This window comes from Seriola dumerili, unplaced genomic scaffold (genome assembly GCF_002260705.1).
Source record: "Seriola dumerili isolate Sdu_G_001 unplaced genomic scaffold, Sdu_1.0 BDQW01000267.1, whole genome shotgun sequence".
NCBI lineage: Eukaryota > Metazoa > Chordata > Actinopteri > Carangiformes > Carangidae > Seriola > Seriola dumerili.
The window spans coordinates 58,008-78,296 of NW_019174522.1; the positions used below are offsets into that span (position 1 = coordinate 58,008).

Genomic DNA, 20,289 nt, shown 5'->3' on the forward strand with positions numbered 1-20,289 from the left:
TGTAATTTTTTTTTCTTTCTCTTTAATAATTTTTTGCTTTATTACCGTTATTCAAACTCAAGTATTGTCAATATTTATTAGTTATTTAATTTATTTATTAATTTATTTATTATTTAATTAATTAATCGATTGATTCATTTTTTTGTTTTATTTTATTTCATTATTTATATATTTCATTTTATTTATTTATTTTTTATTTTTTCTCTTTTTTTCGTTGTGTGTGCGCTATATGGCTGTCTGAGATGGGGGTATTGTATGTTGTTCTGTTTGTTTAAACTCAATAAAAAGTATCTATAAATGATGAACACTGTGTGTGTGTGTGTGTGTGTGTGTGTGTGTGTGTTAGGCTTAGGCCAATATTCAATATGCACTTTTTCCCGCCATATTATGTTCTTTCATCTCACTGCTTTTCTTACTGTGCATTGTACTTTGGCATGTGAAAAATAACACTATGAACTGTTTAGTGGCAGCATCACTTATACCTGAAACATCAAATACAATAATATAATTATATATTATAAAAAACCTGCGATTGTATTATTTTTTTTGTGTATTATTTTGGCTGGACTGTTTCAAGTTATTAAATTTTGGATATTGCCTAAGCCTTTGCTGTGTGTGTGTGTGTGTGTGTGTGTGTGTGTGTGTGTGTTAATGTTATTGTTAGGCAGAACTAGTGATTACAGAGAGCTTTTTACTTAAGATGTGAGAAAGGACTGAGATATTACATTTTAAAAGTGTTTAAAAGAGTGGGAGAGGTCAGTTAACACATGGAGCATCAGGGGTAGTTCAGGGCTCCTCTTGTTGCTCAAAGACTGACTATTCAAAGACCTTAAGTCCTATTCTTTAAGTAGTCCTCGTTCACTGGTCTCTCCTCCAGTGTCATGACAAGGACAAGTCCTTATCCCATCCCCTCCCAACTGAAGTGCCCCAAGGATCGGTTCTTGGGCCCCTCCTCTTTGCAATATACACCACCTCCTTAGGTCCAGTTAGTAACATGGCTTCTCGTATCACCGCTATGCAGACAACACCCAGCTATAGCTATAGTCTCTCTCACATATCCACATGGATGAAAGAATGCCACCTTCAACTAAACTTCTCTAAGTCTTCTAGAACTTCTAGTCATCCCAACCAATCAATCTCTCCATCATGATATCAGTATCATAATCACATCTTAATCTCTTACCCCAACAAAGGTCAGAAGAAACCTGACCCTAACCCAAAAATCAATCAGAACCTCCAGACACAGGGGCATTCATGGTGTTTATAGGGTACACAGCATGTTGCATGTTTCATAAATCAAGTTTCTTTAAGTTCATGTAAATCTGTTATAAACATTGTCTGTGACTTTAGACTTATTCAATGTGAATCTTATTTACTCACCATGGTGGTTTCAGCAATGGAGCCAAAGCTGTTGATGAAGATGTTACAGGAAACATTGACTGGTGGACCTGTAGAGGACAGACACAATGATCAGATGTAATACAATATAAATATAAATACATATGCTTAGAAGAAACACTGAGTCACTGGAGTATATGAAAGCTTGACTCTTTGAGGTCGTGAACTCTCTGCCCTCTCTTTAAGTCACTAATGAAGGCTCCTTTAATTTACCAATGAAAAGCTCCTTTAAGTCACTAATGAATTCTCCTTTAATTCTTTTTTTTTTAAAGTATATTTTTTGGGGCTTTTTATGCCTTTATTTGATAGTGCAGTAGAGACAGACAGGAAATGGGGAGGCAGAGAGAGAGGGAATGACATGCAGCAAAGGCCGTCCGATGCGGGACTCGAACCAGGGCCAACTGCAGCGAGGACTGTAGTCTCTACACATGGAGCGCCTGCTTAGACCACTACGCCACACGACACCCCGAAATCTCCTTTAATTCACCAGTAAAGGCTCCTTTTATTCACTTACGAAGGCTCCTTTAATTCACTAATGAAGGCTCATTTAAGTCACTAATGAAGGCTACTTTAATTCACCAATGAAAGCTCCTTTTATTCACCAATGCAGGTTCCTTTAATTCACGAATGAAGGCTCCTTTTATTCACTAACGAAGGCTCCTTTAATTCACTAATGAAGGCTCTTTTGAGACACCAATGAAGGCACCGTCATTAAACATATTTTCTTAAAGTAAAAATATTTTCAGTGATGTAGAATTCAGAATTTTTTACAAGGATGTCATGTAAACAGGCTTTGCACTGTGCCACCAATGTATTCTCAAATGAATGAATGAAACCTTTTTAATTAACATAGTGAACACAAACTACAGCACAGCACAATTACAAGAAGATACCATTTATTAACCTGTAAGATCCATTACAACGTGCAGAACTTGTGGTTGCGGTGGTCACTTTTTGTTAACGCTGCTTAAAGTGTGAATAAAACACAGGAGCAGGATCTCAGAGTGAAAGAAAAGAGTAGTTCTGGACCTCTGCTGTTAAAAGGAACGACTCCATGTGACCAGGCTTTATTAAAGCCCACAGGTTAGACTGCGCTAAGAAGAGTCTGAGCTAATGAAAGCACTGATCAGCTGCAGCTGAGTTCATATGTTAGAACACTAGAGAAGAGGTTTATCAGTTTGAATTGCAGCAGTTCCTTAACAAACAGCTTTAATTTACAGTGTTCAATATCACACAATGGTCAAGTAAACACACATTGAGTCCAAGAAGAATGGAGCCAATTCATTCAAAAAATAAATGTTTGAAACCTGCAATATCTCATATCAGCTCACTCCACCTCCATGTTTCACAGTCAGCACTGTGCAGTCACTGTGGTGGTCCTGACCAGGTCCACACCAAACCTGCTGGATCACATCTGATCCAAGACCGAGCTGCCAACACTGATCAGGCCTCTGTCTATGTCTTTGTCACAGTTTAATCTGCAGCAGTGAGCAGTAGTTTCCTTCCTGTACTCTGTCTGCAGGTCTGAGTCTATTCACCCCAACAGGAGAAGTGAACCTGATCACAGATTATGATTCTTTAGCCTCACAGTTACTGAAATACATATTGGATCAATTTTATGAAAAACATTCTGACAGATCAGGAGGAAGTTAACTTTATTGGAGACCTGTCTCTGTCTCAGCAACAAGCTCTGAGGTCTGACAGATCTCTCCTATCTGTTGGTTCTGGTTTCACTGCTGCAGATACACAGACGTTCAGAGGGATTTATACATGAAACCATGAATTAAAACTGAAATAAAACTTGTGTTTCTTTACTTAATAATACTATTACTGTTATTAGAGTATCATTAGACTGATATGGTGTTGTACTGGGTTGATCAGGTATTAGATAGATAGATATATACTTTATTTATCCCCTAGGGGAAATTCAGGAAGTTAAGATATTAAGCTAGCAGATAACAACAAGCTGTAAAATCAGGCAAACATTTGTTCTGTATCTAGTTTTATATTGTTATGTTGTTGTGTATTTTATTGTTGTATTGTTTTGACAAGAAATTCAGGAAGCAGCCTTGTCTTGTTGACCTGTCAGACAGTGGAGTGGTTTCTCCTGTTCATACTGAAATAACTTCAATACATTTGATTTGATACAAGAAAAGGATCTTTGGTCATTTATTCAAACACTCTTCTGAAATAATTCATCAAATAAATTATTGTTATGGAGGGAAATTTGTCCCTTTTTTATATGTAGTCCATGAAGGGTATTTGGGTTTCTCAAAACCTGTATAACACACACTAGTGTAAAAGTTCAGTTTTCATGTTCTCAATTCACATTCAATGTGTTTTACTGTGAAGGTACTTTATTGTGAAGGGCTGTTTATCAGCCTGGAGCTGCCGCTCAAATGAAACTACAGCATCATCTCACTGTTACACCAGCATCCACACATACGCACACACACACACACAGCGTGATACATACCTTTGTAGTTGGGTCTTATCCTGGCGTCATACCCTGATGTCCTCCCCATGAGTTTGTCCAGGAAGTCAGAGGGAGACATCGGGGCTTGCCGTGTCCTCGCAGCACTGTCCACCTCCTTACACTGACCCACACTATCACAGAGACACAACAGATAACACGAGTGATTTGTGACATGTTCTCAGCAGGGTGTATGTGTACTGACTGAGGTCTTGACTGTGTTTGGCAGCTCTGATGGTTTCTATTCAAACACCTGGGACAACACTGACCAACACGCTGTGGATCCACCTGCTGATCTGAGCTCAGTAACAGTCACCTGTGTTATAACAGTGCTGCACTGAGCTTCACGATCAGCTGATGGTAGAAACATGCTCCTTTGTTTTCTATCATATCTACTGATCCCATGTGAATCTGAATCATGAATGAATCTGATCTCAAACACTTCAAACATATGTCAGGTTTCAAACAGCCAGAAATCATCATAGAACATATTCCTTTGATTCAAACAACAACAAAAACAAAACAAACACACAACTATAACAGCCTACAATTAGCTAAAAAAATACAAATGTTCAGTCTAAAAAGAGACAACAACTTCACAACAAGCAGATAAACAGTCAAACATAAGCAATTAACAATAGATACAATTACCTATAGATGAGTACAGCTCTGGTTTGCTTTTATCAGCACTGAACCTTTGTTGTAAAGGAATTTATATCGATATTGATTTCAGCTGGTTATATGTTCATAGCTCTTTATGGCGAAAGCTGATTGTCTACATTTCTGGTATTTTGCTGTTGCAATTCACCACAGTTCCTCTGTTACTGCACTGCCTGGGAATGTATCTGGAGAGAGACTCTGGGGATAAACTGTTGTTGCATGTATCTAGCTAGCTAGTTAGGTAGATAGATAGATACTTTATTTATCCCCAGGGGGAAATTCATGCAGATGGTTGTATGTTTCCAGTATGTGACAGTGATGCCACCAGACAGGCTTTTTGTCCAGTATTTTCAGTGCCTGATTGTATAAGGATGTGAGGGGCTATAGACAGTGATGCTTGAGCCCATACTGTGATACAACATGAAAAATTAGAAAAAATCAGAGTGTGTAAATAACTGTACAGCCTGAGTAGGAATGTAGTCTTTCCTGTTCTTTAAATCCTCTTTACATGTTTATCGAATCAGTTGCCAGGCAAGTATTTCCTTAAAATCATGGTATGAACCATTGTAACAACATGAATAACATACAGGTGTTTCCTGAAACCATGATTCCACTGAGGGCGACATCATTGATGGTGGAAGATACAGTCAGAGGGGGTTTTTCCACTGGAACTAGGCTGAAACAGCAGCAGGTGATTTCACACCTGAATTTACTAATTTTAAGGACTCACCCGGAGATACAAGGACAAATTACAACTTTTAATATTCTATCCCGTCCTCAACGTCACTGTACCTCCTGCCCATCTGACCACTCTGGGGTTAAGAGCCTTAAGAGAACTTATCTACTGTGTTTGACTCCAGCACTAGTGTTCTATACAATAATCATATTTATTTTATGCAATTAAAAAATATTTTCTCTAACTTAGTTTGAATTGTATGCTTTGGACACTGTTGTTGCTACTGTGTATTTGATTGATGCTGTAAGGTGCCAATAAATAAAATGTATTATTAATTATTATTATTATTATTATTATTATTATTATTATTATTATTATTATTATTAACTTCTGTTGTACAGGAAACAGTTTGAGTTATAGACCTTACAGAGTGAGGACATGTTCTTCACATGGTGTTTGAGGGTTCCGGCCTGGTTTTATGGTTCAGGTTGGAATCAGGTTTAGGTCTGGGTTGGGGTCAGGCATTTAGCTGTGATGGTTGAGGTGTGTGTCTGTATGTGTGTGTGTGTGTGTGTGCGTGCGTGCGTGTCTGCTGGGGTGAATGGAAAGGAGCTTCTAAATGCCAAGGTAAAGCTTGATGATCCTGAAACTACACTGTGTTTGTGTGTGTTTGTCAGCTGGGACAAGAGGGAACATTTCCAAAAATAACCAACCAGCTCACAGCAAGGGTCATACTGCTGAACACAGAGAGACACACACACACACACACACACACACACACACACACACACACACACACACGACCACATCCTAAATCAACATCTAAATGTATTTTCAGGATCATCAACCTTTAATCTGGCAGATGGAATTAGCCAAATTTAGCCCAGTAGGAAGTGGCCTCAGACAATCCTCAGACACAAAGGCAGTGTGTTTACCATGAGTCTGATCACTCAGTTAACCTCTTCAGAACACACACTCATGCTGACAGTGACAGCAAGACACAAAGAGACCAGCTCTCATTCATTTCCAATGAGCTGTGGGAGATAAGGAACGACAGAGAGCAGGGAACTCAGTGACGAGGAGCCAAGAGTGGAGCAGAGCGCAAAAATGTCAGCCAAACAACATGCAACAATGTGAGTGCAACAACAGGCCAAAACGGGCAACAACAGACAACAACGTAAGCACAACAACATGACAACAGACAACAACGTAAGCACAACAACATGCAACAACATGAGCACAGCGACATGCAACAATGTGAGTGCAGCAACGTGCAGCAACATGAGTGCAACAACATGCAACAATAACAGGCACCTAAATGCAACAACGTGAGCGCAACATGCAACAACAACAGACAACAATGTGAGCGCAACAACAGACAACAACATGAGTGCAACAACAACAGGCAACAATGTGAGCGCCTCAGGCTACAACATGCAACAATATGAGTGCAGCAACATGCAACAATGTAAGCGCAGCAACATGCACCAACATGAGTGCAACAACATGCAACAACAACAGTGAACTACATACAACAACGTGTGCGCAACAACAGGCGACAATAACATGCAACAACAGGCAACAATGTGAGTGCAACAACATATAACAACAGACAACATGAGTGCAACAACAACAGGCAACAATGTGAATGCAACCACAGGCAACCACAGGCAACAACATGCAACAATGTGAGCGCAACAAAAGGCAACAACATGCAACAATGTGAGCACAGCAACATGCACCAAAGTGAGTGCAACAACAACAGTCAACTAAATGCAACAACTTGTGTGCAACAACAGGCAACAACATGAGGGCAAAAACATGCATAACATGCAATAACATGAGTGCAACATGTAACAACACCCAACAACAGGCAACAACATGCAGATACATGTGTTATATAAAATACATTGTTCTAATAAACTTATTTAGACTTGAGTTCCCAGGAGTCAGTCGGTTCATATCAATCACAACATCAGAGGAAATATTTCATATCTGTCCTGTGACCTCTGACCCTAGAATGAAGACACACATGTGTTTGAGTCTCAGGGAGAAAATATCTGTAGTGCTGTCACTGTCATGTCTGACTGCAGTGCCGTGCAGCCTGGGACTGATACAGCCCCTCATTCTGCCCTCGGCCTGAGAGCGCTGACACAGAAACACACCACTGGGACCCGAGCGGACACACACTCTTTCTGATAACAGTCTGTGAGGAGTGCGTGAGTCATGCTCAACATGATGTGTCTGTGTGCGTGTGTCTGTCTGTTTATCTCAGTGACATAACAGTGTTTATACCTGGTGGTGGATTCAGGTGCTGCTGGAGCTTCTGCTTCATCTCCTCTGCCAGTGTAGCAGATGAAATATTCATGGCAACGTTAAATTATACATTACATTTATTAGAGTCCCAGTCATTTTGGTGACTCCTCCCTCTCTGTGTGTTAGGCCTGTCACTGTGACAGACAGGTTAAAGGTGAGACAGTCTCGGAAACAAAGATGTTACTGTGATGAAGTTTATAATATCAGTGGACAACACACTGCCATCAGGCAGCTCCACGTCTTCAGTCACTGTTTCCTGGTGCTGCTGCTCATGGCCACACATCACAAAGTACAGTCTCATTACTGAATCTGTCTGTCTCACCATGCTGCCGCTTTTCTCCACCTCCACCTGGATCAGCCTCTGTCTCTGAATGCTTCAGTTAACAGTCACACTCTTGCAGAGTTGTCAGCTCAGAGCATCTTAAATCAGCTGCTAAGCTGCTTAGGCTGCTGCAGTGCTAACTCCCCCCCATCTCTTCTTCTGCTCTCCTGCAATCTCTTCCGTCCCTCCTCTTCCTGCCCCCTCTGTCCTCTATACTCTGTTCTTTTAAAACATGGGAGAACAATAGGGAGCGATGTACAGAGACACAGCATAACATCCACAGCTTATCAATAATGGATGAGTGTTTAATCTGCCACTACTGCCTCTGTCACACAAAGGCCCTTTAAAGAGGAGAGCTGCATATATCTAATGTTGCTTTAATCTGCTGCTGCTGTCATTACTGCCAACAGTAACATCCTGATGCCTCTTTAGAACGTCACTAATAACAAATGAACCAGTGGTTTCTAATTAGAAATAAACAGATTCTTATTGTCTTTGTCTGAACCAAACTGACAGCTGCACAAACACTTTGTCACTTTTCTTTAATGGACAATTCAACTGTATGTTCAGAACAAAACAGTGGCGCACGCACGCACACACGCACACACACACACGACTGGTCATCAGGATCACCAGAAGAAATCCTGCCATCGATTCGATTCGACATTGATTCAGTCAGAGATATTTTAGTTATAACATCAGTTTTTCATGGATATGAATGAGATTCTCTGAAAATAACTGCTGTAAAGTGTTCCTCTAACCAGGTGCTGGTGCATTATTAAAAACATTCATGCTTACATCAGGAATCGACCCAAAGCAGTTACATTAATGCACTTTTCTGTTTAACTTGAGTTTAGACAGGCATCTCAAGAAATAATAGGTGTAATGTGCGTTGTTAACTACCCCAGTGCACCAGCTACACTGTATGAACAAGTACACATAGCTTCTTCTTCACTTTTCACATATTGCTTTGCTTTTGTCCAGCTCTTCACTCTCTACATAGTTTTTAAATCTGAAATGCCGCCCCACATCTTTAGACATCTTTAGACTTGCCAGTGACTTCACTGGTGAAGCTACAGTTGGCAGTTCTGATATTCATACTGAAGCTACAGTTGGCAGTTCTGATATTCATAGATACTGAAGCTACAGTTAGCTGTTCTGATATTCATACTGAAGCTACAGTTAGCAGTTCTGATATTCATACTGAAGCTACAGTTAGCAGTTCTGATATTCATAGATACTGAAGCTACAGTTAGCTGTTCTGATATTCATAGATACTAAAGCTACAGCTAGCAGTTCTGATATTCATACTGAAGCTACAGTTAGCAGTTCTGAAATTCATAGATACTGAAGCTACAGTTGGCAGTTATGATATTCATAGATACTGAAGCTACAGCTAGCAGTTCTGATATTCATAGATACTGAAGCTACAGTTGGCAGTTATGATATTCATACTGAAGCTACAGTTAGCTGTTCTGATATTCATACTGAAGCTACAGTTAGCAGTTCTGAAATTCATAGATACTGAAGCTACAGTTGGCAGTTATGATATTCATACTGAAGCTACAGTTAGCTGTTCTGATATTCATAGATACTGAAGCTACAGCTAGCAGTTCTGATATTCATACTGAAACTACAGTTAGCTGTTCTGATATTCATAGATACTGAGGCTACAGTTAGCTGTTCTGATATTCATACTGAAGCTACAGTTAGCAGTTCTGATATTCATACTGAAACTACAGTTAGCTGTTCTGATATTCATAGATACTGAAGCTACAGTTAGCTGTTCTGATATTCATACTGAAGCTACAGTTAGCAGTTCTGATATTCATAGATACTGAAGCTACAGTTGGCAGTTATGATATTCATACTGAAGGTACAGTTAGCAGTTCTGATATTCATACTGAAGCTACAGTTAGTGTAATGTTGTGAATAAGCCATAAAAGGCATAAAAAGGGTTAGCTACTGTATATCCTAAAGACCCCTGTCTCACTTCCTGGTTTCTAAAAAGGAGGGAATGCTGCTCAAGCACTGGTAATGTTCCCATTTTTTGATAAATTCATGAATTAATATTGCTATCGGGTGTGTCTCAACCATAACAGGTCAACTCCATAGACCTTCTAATTCAAAACTAAATAAGAATTATGGTTTAAAAATGTGCATTTTGATTAGTATTAAGAGAAGTCTTAGCAACTTTGAAAAATGAAATGGCTACTCCCTACAGCTATGCTGTGAAATAAAAAAATCTAACAGTTCTTCAACTCCGTAAGACATCAACTGACATTGACATCTGTCCTGACGGAGGTGACATAAGTCTCAGTTCTCTTTAATAATTGAATAATGTGTTTGAAATTAGTGCTTTTTTCCATTAAGTTATTTAAATACCATTACTACCTTTATCAAGTGTTTTAATGTATGGATATCAATGACTAAGAAGGCTATTTACTTTAAAAATTTTCAGATACAAATGGCTAAACAGTCCCTGTCATTAGAGGCAAAGAGAGCCAGAAATAGAGAGTATCAGAGAAAGAGAAGGGAGAGGATAAATAATCAGCCAGACAGAAAAGCAGAAGAACTACAAAGGGAGCGAGAAAGATGGAGAAAAAGATGTGTGGAGGGGAAAATAAAACAAATACGAGACATGACTGAGCAAGCAAGGAGATTAAAGAGAAGGACATGGAGAAATTCCCAGAAGAGGTCAAGAAAGCGCAAAAAAGACTTTGAGACTCTGCAGATAGCAGATACACCACCAGGTAGCCCATTAGATGAGGGCCTCGATGAGCAAGGTGTTAGCAGACAGTCCCTTGCAGGAGAGAGGGCCAGGAAAAGGCATAAGAAAAGGCGCATAAGAGAAATTAAGTCTTTAAAAAAGCAAGCTGTTGACACTGAAGAGAGGGAGGGATTGTCTTAAAAAAAACTTCCAAATGTGTCATGTACTCTCCACAAACCATGACTGAGAAAATGGTTTGTGGAAGTAAGTTGAGAAATCCTGAAATTAAGAGGACCCTTCTTTTTCACAATGCTTTGGTAAATGAGCTGTCCGCAAACAATCACAAAACTCTACTCAGGAAACGAGAATTGACTGTATCAGGGAAAATTCTTAAAAAATATCGCATTCTCCACAAGATCCAACAGTTTGGAATATCCTATAAATCTCTAAACAAAAAACAAACCAAGACAAAAAAGGCAAGATACCTTCAGGTCATCGCCAAAGAAGTTCAAGACTTCTTCCATAACTCTGCCCGGATTACAAAAGACAAACAAGATACCATAACAAGGAAGAAAGTAAAGCGTCAGAGGATGATCTTAATGGACACCATGAAAAACTTACACAATGAATTCATCACAAGCAACCCTACAGTAAAACTCAGTTACTCATCCTTTTGTGCTTTAAGGCCCTTTCATATTACTGCACCAAAACCCTCTGACCGCAAAACATACCTATGTAAACTTCATGAGAATGCAGCTTTTATGTTGGAGGTGCTGAAATCATCATTGGTTGTGGATTCAACAAAACTTGAGGATAGTTTTAAAGTGGTGTGTTGCACACCAGCAACTGAGTCCTGCCTCCTTCGAAAATGTGCACGCTGTGTAAACAAGGAGACATTGCTGCTCCCAGAACATGAGACAACTAACGTCCAATGGAAGCAGTGGGAAAGAGTGGGCCGATCAAATGCAAATGAAACATACACCTCAACAATTATGGTATCTCATGAAGGCAAGCTCTCAGAGCTTATTCCATTATATGAAGAAAAACTCAAAAGCGAAACCACACTACATGTGTGTCTTGCCCGGAACCAGTCACAAGAATACCGCAACCTGATTCAAGCTTGCAAAGAAAACGAGGTCATCATACACATTGATTTTTTGGAGGCATGGAAATGCAAGTACCATTCTGAAGTCCAGGCATGCCATTTTGGACAGAACTTACCTCTGTTAAATTTACATACAGGTAAGTATTATACAAGGGAAACTAAGTCAGGATTCTGCACAGTTTCTGAATCTAAATGTCAAGATGCTGCATCAATTTGGGCCTATATGGATCCTGTACTGAGAGAGATACACAGGGCACATCCATCAGTTGATACAGTACATTTCTGGTCAGATGGTCCAAGCAAGCAATACAAGAATAAGAAAAATTTCTTCCTTCTCAGTGACATACCTCAGAAATTAGGGTTTACAAGAGCAACATGGAACTTTTTCCCAACTTCACATTGAAAAGGCACCCCAGAAGGCATTGGGGGGGCAGTGAAGAAGGTAGCCGACAGTCTGGTTTGAAGAGGACATGACATTGTCAGTGCCAAACAGTTTTATGACAAAGTTTCCAACAGCCTTAACAATGTCATACTCTACCTCACTGATGAACAAGAAATGGAGAGGTTTGACAAAGTCCTTCCGCCTACCCTGAAATCTTTGCCTGCAACAAGAAAGATTCACCAGATCATGCCAGATCAAAACACTCTCTGGTACAGAGAACTGGCATGTTTCTGCATTGAACAAGGAATGTGTCACTGTTTCAGTCCAGTTCGTTTTACTTTCAGCACTGAGCAAGGCAGCACAGATATCCAGAGATATTCTGCAGCCCCCAAAGAAAACGTGTTAGGCCCGTTAGCACAACTTATGATGGAAATGGAAGAAGAGCCACCTTCAGGCCCTGAGGGCACATCTAAAGGACTAACTGCTGAGGATATCGAGCCTGGTGACTGGCTGGCAGTAGTTTATGATGACAACTGGTGGCTGGCCAGAGCCGTTTCTGTGGATGGTGAAAATCAGGATGTGAAAGTGGAATTCCTGCATCCCCATGGCCCCAATGAGAAATTCACTCCTCAACATGGCAGGAGAGATGAATGTTTTTGTCCTGTTAAAGATGTTCTGGTTAAACTGGTGGGAAATGGGGCTCCCATGCATCTCAGTCGGACAAGGGAAATATATAGAATTTCTCCAGATGTAATGGATTTCATAGAAGGTGAACATGTTAGCTATCTGATTCCCAATGACTGAAGAGCCACACTTAAGGCCAATGTCCAATGTTAATGTCACATCAAATTATTTGTAAGTGTGATGTAAAGTTCAATGACAAAGGATGGCCGTCCATCTGTTTTTTTATTTCTGAGCCACAAATATTTCAACTACAGGCGCTGTTCTGATTAAAAGTTTAACAATTTCCAAATGTCATTACAAAGTGTAAATAATATAATTTGGATGAGTTTGTTTAATTGTGACAGTCAAGCATCCCATGTGTGATTACTACTACAGAAAACATGAAGATAATATCCCCATTCATTTTTCTGACACATACATGTCCTCACATTTTTGTAATGTGATATTAAACGTTGATATATCGTCCCATCCCTAGAAGTAATCGATGGTGACTGTTGATTTCTGACAGAGGAAGATAAGTCTTTCACAGTTATTGTTATTTTGTTTGAAAGTTGATGAGTTTGGTTACAAAGTCTCACATCTTCTCAAATTTCTCAGGTTTTGATGTAATAGCTGAGTTCTGTTAAAATCTGAAACAATCAAAAAGAGAAGATTTATGTTTGAAAATGGCATTCAGCATGCTTCCAACTTTTTTATGTTTGTCTTCTATTTTGTGTTTCACATGATGTCAACTCCGTCAGTTGGCTGTCAACTCCGTCATTGAGAAGTCACCCCTGTCAGATGGATTTTTTCTGTTATATTCATCAAATATATGTTCAGAATGATTTATAAATGAGTTTATGTCAATAAAAAGTTTATAAGGTACACCTAATGTTTGTTCTTTGTGTTAAAAATAATATTATATGTAGCTTATCACAAACACAAATAACATTTTCAACGGAAATTGTACGTGGGCAACATTATGATGGTTTTTATTTCTTGAATGAAAAGATATCGGACTTTTTGATTATACAGATAATTAAATAATCTTGTATTTAATATAACAAAAGTCATTAAACATCTCCTGCAAGTTTTATATTATAATACTATGACATTTTGTGTGCCTGACGGAGTTGAAAAAATTTAAGCCCTCACCTGCAAAAAGTACAATTTAAGAAAAAAATATATCAATGGGAAATTGGCCCGTTACAGGATTTAATAGCCAAGATTTTAATCTTTTACAATATATTTTCCCAGCAAAATTAAAGAATAAAAATCAGAATCCCAAAAAATAAGGTTTTGTCCCACTTCTCAAGAATCACTGTACTGTATTACTTTAATATTCAGGGGTTTGTGAGGAGTGAGGGGCTGAGGAGAGGAAAGAGAGTGTTTAATTAGCATGTTTCACCTGCCACCGCACCGTTAGCTAGCATTTCGTTAGCCTCCAAAATGTTATATTGTTATATGGATTTGAAATCACCTATATTGGGATATGAGCTTTCAGTCATATCACACGTCCCTGTGGCTGGTTGACTCTTAAATGATAGATATTTTCTGTTTCTGTTTTCTTTTGTCTGTACAGTGCACAATCTACCAGGCGGGAGGCACGTTTACAGCGCCTGAAGCAGCATCATGAGAAATGCTTATCTAAGCACATGGAGCGTGTTAAACACCAAGCTCAGGTAATGATGATGAGGCTCTGATGTTGTGATACACTGTACATGCAAACATTTAAACATCTGATTTTATACGAAGACTCTGACCTGTCTTTTTAATGGGACCTCTTACACATTACGTTTTAGTTTGTAATGATAATAAATGTATGTGTCTGTGGTGTTCAGCCCTCAAGAAGTACAAACCAAGAGGGAGAGAGTTCATCACACTCAGATCTTTCATCTGAGCTGCTGTCTTCCTCTAAGACTTTGGTAAGTGTCAAACACTTTCACCTCGTTCCATGTGACAGGCTTCCTAATAGTTAACTTCACTCTGTTATTGTTACTATCCAGTGATAATGCAGGTGTCCTCCCAGGTGAGTAGAGGTTACTGTCGTGAGCCTGCAACTACAGTGAGATTTGCACTATGTGAGTGTTTGAGACTAAATAGTTTATTAGTAGCTGTGTGCAGGCTGCAAGCTATCACCAGACCTGAAACTACATGTGACAAACACTGTCTACCCGTGTGCAGCTGTCACTTTTTACTTTGCTGATGCTACCAATAGAAAATCTGCTACATTTGGAGCTATAAGCGTATCTACCTTTGATATCTGCTTGTCTGTAGCTCCTTAGCTTTTTCTTAATGTGCAGGTTTGTGTCAGAGTGAGTTCAGCTGTCATTGTTACAACACACACAAAGCAACCAGCAAGCATTGTCCAAACCATACATACTCCTGTGTGTTTAGCATGTCGCACTCCCCACTCTTCCGTCATCTCTCTCTGTTCACTCTCCTCACCCCTCACTCCTATGAAAGCCCAGAAAGAGCTACTCGGTCTAATGATATGACAGGCAGCCATGCCGTTATTCAGTAATCAATGTTGATGTGTTTCAGATGTTGATATAATGAGATGATATTGTTAGTAAGGGTTTTATCAGATATTGATATGTGTCTGTAAATATGGTTTCTCAGACTCTGAGCCACAAGTCTCAACTTCAGCAGCAGCAGCTGTAGACACCAAACTGTCCAGTTTTATTCCTGACTATATTCTGAAGGTTTTTACAGAGTAGTTTGTTCATATATCATTCAAAACTGGATTTATACAACATTTTATTCTTAAAAACATAGCGAAAATTGATTTTTTATTTGACTTATTTGTTGACAATAGTTTGTGATTTGTGTAGAGGATAAAACACATATATTCAACACTCCCTCTGTAAAAACCTTTGACTCTAATATGTCAACAAAATGAAACAAGAATCTTGAATCTGGCTTCATCTAAAGTTCAGATTTCTGTTGAAATGTTTGCAAATTTGCACATATTTACTTAGATATTGACTGATTTGCATATTTAAACATAACATTTGATAACTTATAATACAAAAACAATTGTCTTGATGTGAGAAATCACCTGGGGAAGTTTCAAGGTGATCTATTAGTTAAATGTTCACCTTATGTGCCTTAAAACTCAAGCAAGTAGGGAATAATTTGGCAATATAAGAAATAGACCATCCTTCTACAAATGGTTTTGGAAGTTAGAAATCATGTTTCACAATCTTCAATGTATTATGGTAACTATTTCTACCGGTTTTTTATATTGTTTTTCCTTCCCCATAGGAAACCCGCCTAGATGATGGGAACAACACAGACATATGCGTCCCTGAAAGTTCACACTCGGGTACTGGTGAGGACCCAGATGTTCCCCCTCTGACCAGAACTGACAGCGTATTTGTAAGTTTGCAAAATGAAAAGAAGCAGGAAACTTTTACAAGACAAAATAAACAAAGGATAATTATGGGTATTTTAGATATTGTTTTTACTTTATATTTTTCTTCATGTCAACAAATCTCATGTTTGGATCCAAACCAACAATGAACTGATCTACTATCTGGAGTTGTGTGTATTCAAAGCCTGATCTTATTCCTGTGCTTTTGTCTAAAAACTATTAAAAACATTAGGATTTGTTGAGAAGAAGAAAATTTTAGAAAATTTAGTTTATCTCTACGTTCCTCTATTCATTCAGTATCTGTCAACACAACTCAGACAGTGCATGTCACAGCCTTCCTCTAACCCTGTATAGCACACAAAGGTTGATTGTCAGGTTCAGTTGCCGAGGTTGTAAGGAGGTCTGATAGACAATGCAAGATTTTCATAGCTGGTTAATGTAACACTTTATTTGAAGTTGTGTTCATATGACAGTCATTGACATTCATTAATGTTCATGACAGATGTCATGTTAATGACAGTTTTGCATCAATCTTATCAGCACCCCTTCAAATGTATTGTAACTGTTAATGTTTATTGCAGATAATTTAGCTGTAAGTGTTTTGTATCTTTAATTTCCAGCTTACCAAAGAATTCCTGGAACTGATATCCAAGCTGTCTGATGGATCAGATGCCTCTGTGAGCTGCACTGAAAGCAGCGGTGATGAATATAAACCATCAAAAGCTTCAGAAAGCAGTTCAGAGGGATCTTGTGACCTTCCAAGTGAGGTTCCATCGGTGAAACAGAAGAAGAAGACGTTGCCCAGTACTGACACACACCTGGGAAACATGAAGAAGACGAAGACATCACAGAGGACTGACAGAAGAAAGTATTCGCCCTCTTCTTCTGACAAGAACCTGGGACATGTGTCGGTACTGAAGATACAAAAAAAGAAATATGGTGGCAGAGTTTACAGTAAAAGGCATTACTGTCTGTACTGTCCCATGCAGTGCCATAAAATGGCAAGGCACTTAATCCGCAAACACGGCAATGAACCAGTTGTGGCACAAGCAGTCTCTTTTCCTTTGAAATCAAAGGAAAGAAAATTGCACTTTGACCTCATTAGAAACAAAGGAAACCGTGCTCATAATAACGAGGTCCTAAAAGCTGGTAGTGGGACACTGATCCCAAGTCAGCAAACTGGGAATCCAGCGAACGCCAGCGACTACATGCACTGCATCAACTGTGAGGCTTTGCTGAAAAGAAAATCACTCTGGAGGCACATGTCCAGGTGCAGGTTTTCAAGAAAATGCTGCACTACAAAGCCAGGCAAAAGTCGGATCCAATCACTGTGTGCCTATGCACAGCCCGTCCCTGATGGTGTCAGCAGGAAGGTTTGGGAGCTGGTAAATGATATGCACCAAGATGAGGTCACAAGCATCGTCAGAGAGGAGAAAAGCATTTTGAGACTTGGAGAACATTTGTACGCAAAGCATGGACATGACAAGAACAAACATTTATTTAAGGTAAACACAAGAAACTTGTGCTGTAGAAAATGGACCAGACTCAGTGAATAGCTCCCTAAGCTTAACATCCTAAGTCCTATGATAACTATTAATTCAGCTATACAGACTAATGAGCAGTGATAACTAACATGTCTTTGGGGTCATCAGGTGGGAACCTCCTTTCACCAGTGTTTCGTCTAGTTGGTCCCACGACACCTCCAGGAGGCTAGACAGTGATCACTGGCGGTCCAAAGTCACTCCCTAATGCCAGCCATCACTGCTCCTCACACCACCACCTATTTTCCTCCTTATCTTGCCTATGCTACCACAAACAACATCATCAACTCGACAAAACACCACCAGCAGAATTCAGCAAACAAACTCCCCTAACCAGTTGGAGAAAGTGGGCGTTTTGAATGAGGGAGGTAGAGTCAAGGAGAGATGCCTTTTTAAGCTAAACTCTCCCCCGCCGGATTAGGCTGTGCTCTACCTCCCCACTCCCCCACTCCTCCAAACATCACCTAAAAAAACATACTCATCTAGACAGTCAGAGACACACTACAGACCAATTCAAAGCAATACAAACAACAATACAGGCCAACTCACCTGAATTAACTGCATGGTCTCAAAGAGGCTCACACAGGCACACCCCCCACTTAAAAACACTTCTTCTTCCTGGATTTTCTTCCTTGCTTCTCCTAAGAGTCTGTTCTTTCCTAAGTGCCCCCTGCTGGGCCCCCAGCTACCATTACTTCTTCTCATCCAAATCCACTGACTGGATCTTGCTGCCTCATCTGACATGTCCTTTACTTATTTCCTCACCACTCTGTCCACTTGCTCCTACTCCTTACCAAAGAGAGACAACAGACCTTCCTACAAATCCTGCTACATCCTACTTCCACTGGACAAATCCTAACTTTCCATCCTCGCTGCTCTGCTTCTGCCCCTAACTCTACATACCTGAGCTTTTTCCTTTCATATGCTTCTTCAACTGAAGCCTCCCACGGAACAGTCAGCTCTATGAAATATACTTTCATTCTACTCCTAGACCACAAGACTATGTCAGGCCTTAGCTTTGTACTGGCTATTTCCTGGGGAACAACAAGCTTTCCTCCTAAATCTAAACATGAGTACATTAGACAGAAAATGAGAGAAATAGGACGACTGATTAAGCAGTCACGGAGAGCTGGCAGACTGAAACATATTGAGGACTTCTATGTACCTTCCAATTTCAACTTTGTGGTGGAAGCAGTGAAGGATGTGGCTGGTTTTGATGATGACAAGAACATCTATAAGACTCCATCCTTGGCTCTAAAACTGGGTCATAGTCTCAAGAACATAGCAGATATCCTGCAGTGTGAAGCGCAGATGGCCGAGTCTGTCGATGAGGACTTTCTGAAGAACCTGGAGAGGAGCCGCGATCTGTATGAGAAGAAGTGGAACGTGTGTGTGTCATCACGTGCACTACAGACTCTAGAGGTGGGGAAGTGGAACACGCCTCAGCTCCTCCCGTTCACTGAGGATGTGAAGAACATGCACACATATGTTGATAAATGCAGACAAGAATACCAAAGCAGACTCAGGGATGATCCTAATAAGAACTGGTCCAAGCTGGCCAGTTTGACTCTTTGTGAAGTCATCCTGTATAATCGCAGGAGAGAGGGTGAGGTGTCAAACATGCCGCTGAGTGCCTTCACCCTCAGAGACACTTCAGATGTGCACTCAGATTTAGCAGTAGGACTTTCTGAGTTTGAGCAAAAGCTTCGCCAGCATTTTCAGCGCATTGAAATAAAAGGGAAGAGAAACAGGAAAGTTCCCATCCTTCTAACGCCAGACATGCTCTCCTCAATGGAAGCCTTGGTTGCACATCGAAGGGCCTGTGGTGTGCCTGATGAAAATCCCTTTTTCTTCTCCAGATCTGGAGCAGAGACTCACTTCAGGGAATCAGATGCCATCAGACAGATTGCAAGGGAATGTGGGGCCAAGCATCCTGAAACTCTGTCCTCAACCAAGCTGAGAAAGCATGTGTCCACACTTTCCACCGTCCTGAACCTGAAAGATAATGAGATGGACGTACTGGCAAATTTTCTTGGCCATGACATCCGGGTTCATAGGCAGTACTACAGACTACCTGAAGGAACGCTGCAGTTAGCTAAAGTCAGCAAAGTGCTCATAGCTCTGGAGCAAGGCCGACTGTCAGACTTTAAAGGAATGAGCCTGGACCAGATCCAGATTGATCCCAATGTTAAAGCAAATACATTTATATCATATATATTTTTATTTCAGAGTAAATGTCTTTTTCATGTCATATTTGGTTCTGTTATTCCTCTTTTTCAGAGCAAGTGCTGGAAACTATGGACAGTGATCTCTCAGAGGCAGAGAAGGACTCGTCTTTCTGCTCCTCAGCATCAGGTGGGTTACATGTTAGATGTGTAACGCTGCGTAGCGATGCGTAACGTCAGCGGCTCGACATGACAGATTTTATGAGGCTACACAAAGTCCGTCAGTGCAGCGAGCTGCTGTCGCCAGCTGTGGAGATTGTGAGATTTCAAGTAGGATAGTTCAAAAATGGGCAAGTTAAAACATGTGCTATGTTTACAGTAAGACACTTCTTTTAATCATTTTGATACATTGGACTAGTTTTCAACACAGTTTCATGTAATTTTTACCTGTTGGAGCCATGTAGCAGTGCAATGTGCGACGAAAAAAGAAAAGCGTCATAAA

General features: G+C 40.0%; 1 protein-coding gene across 1 annotated transcript in view; it reads right to left on the bottom strand.

The window, feature by feature from the left end:
* Positions 1 to 20,289, bottom strand: part of glra3 (glycine receptor alpha 3) — an 80,370-nt gene that overhangs the window by 31,468 nt on the left and 28,613 nt on the right. The window contains exons 2-3 of the mRNA XM_022757206.1: positions 3,875 to 4,005; positions 1,381 to 1,448 (exon numbers count right to left, since the gene is read on the bottom strand). Coding sequence (XP_022612927.1) covers positions 1,381 to 1,448; positions 3,875 to 4,005 — 199 coding nt within the window. The remainder of the gene's footprint in view (positions 1 to 1,380; positions 1,449 to 3,874; positions 4,006 to 20,289) is intronic.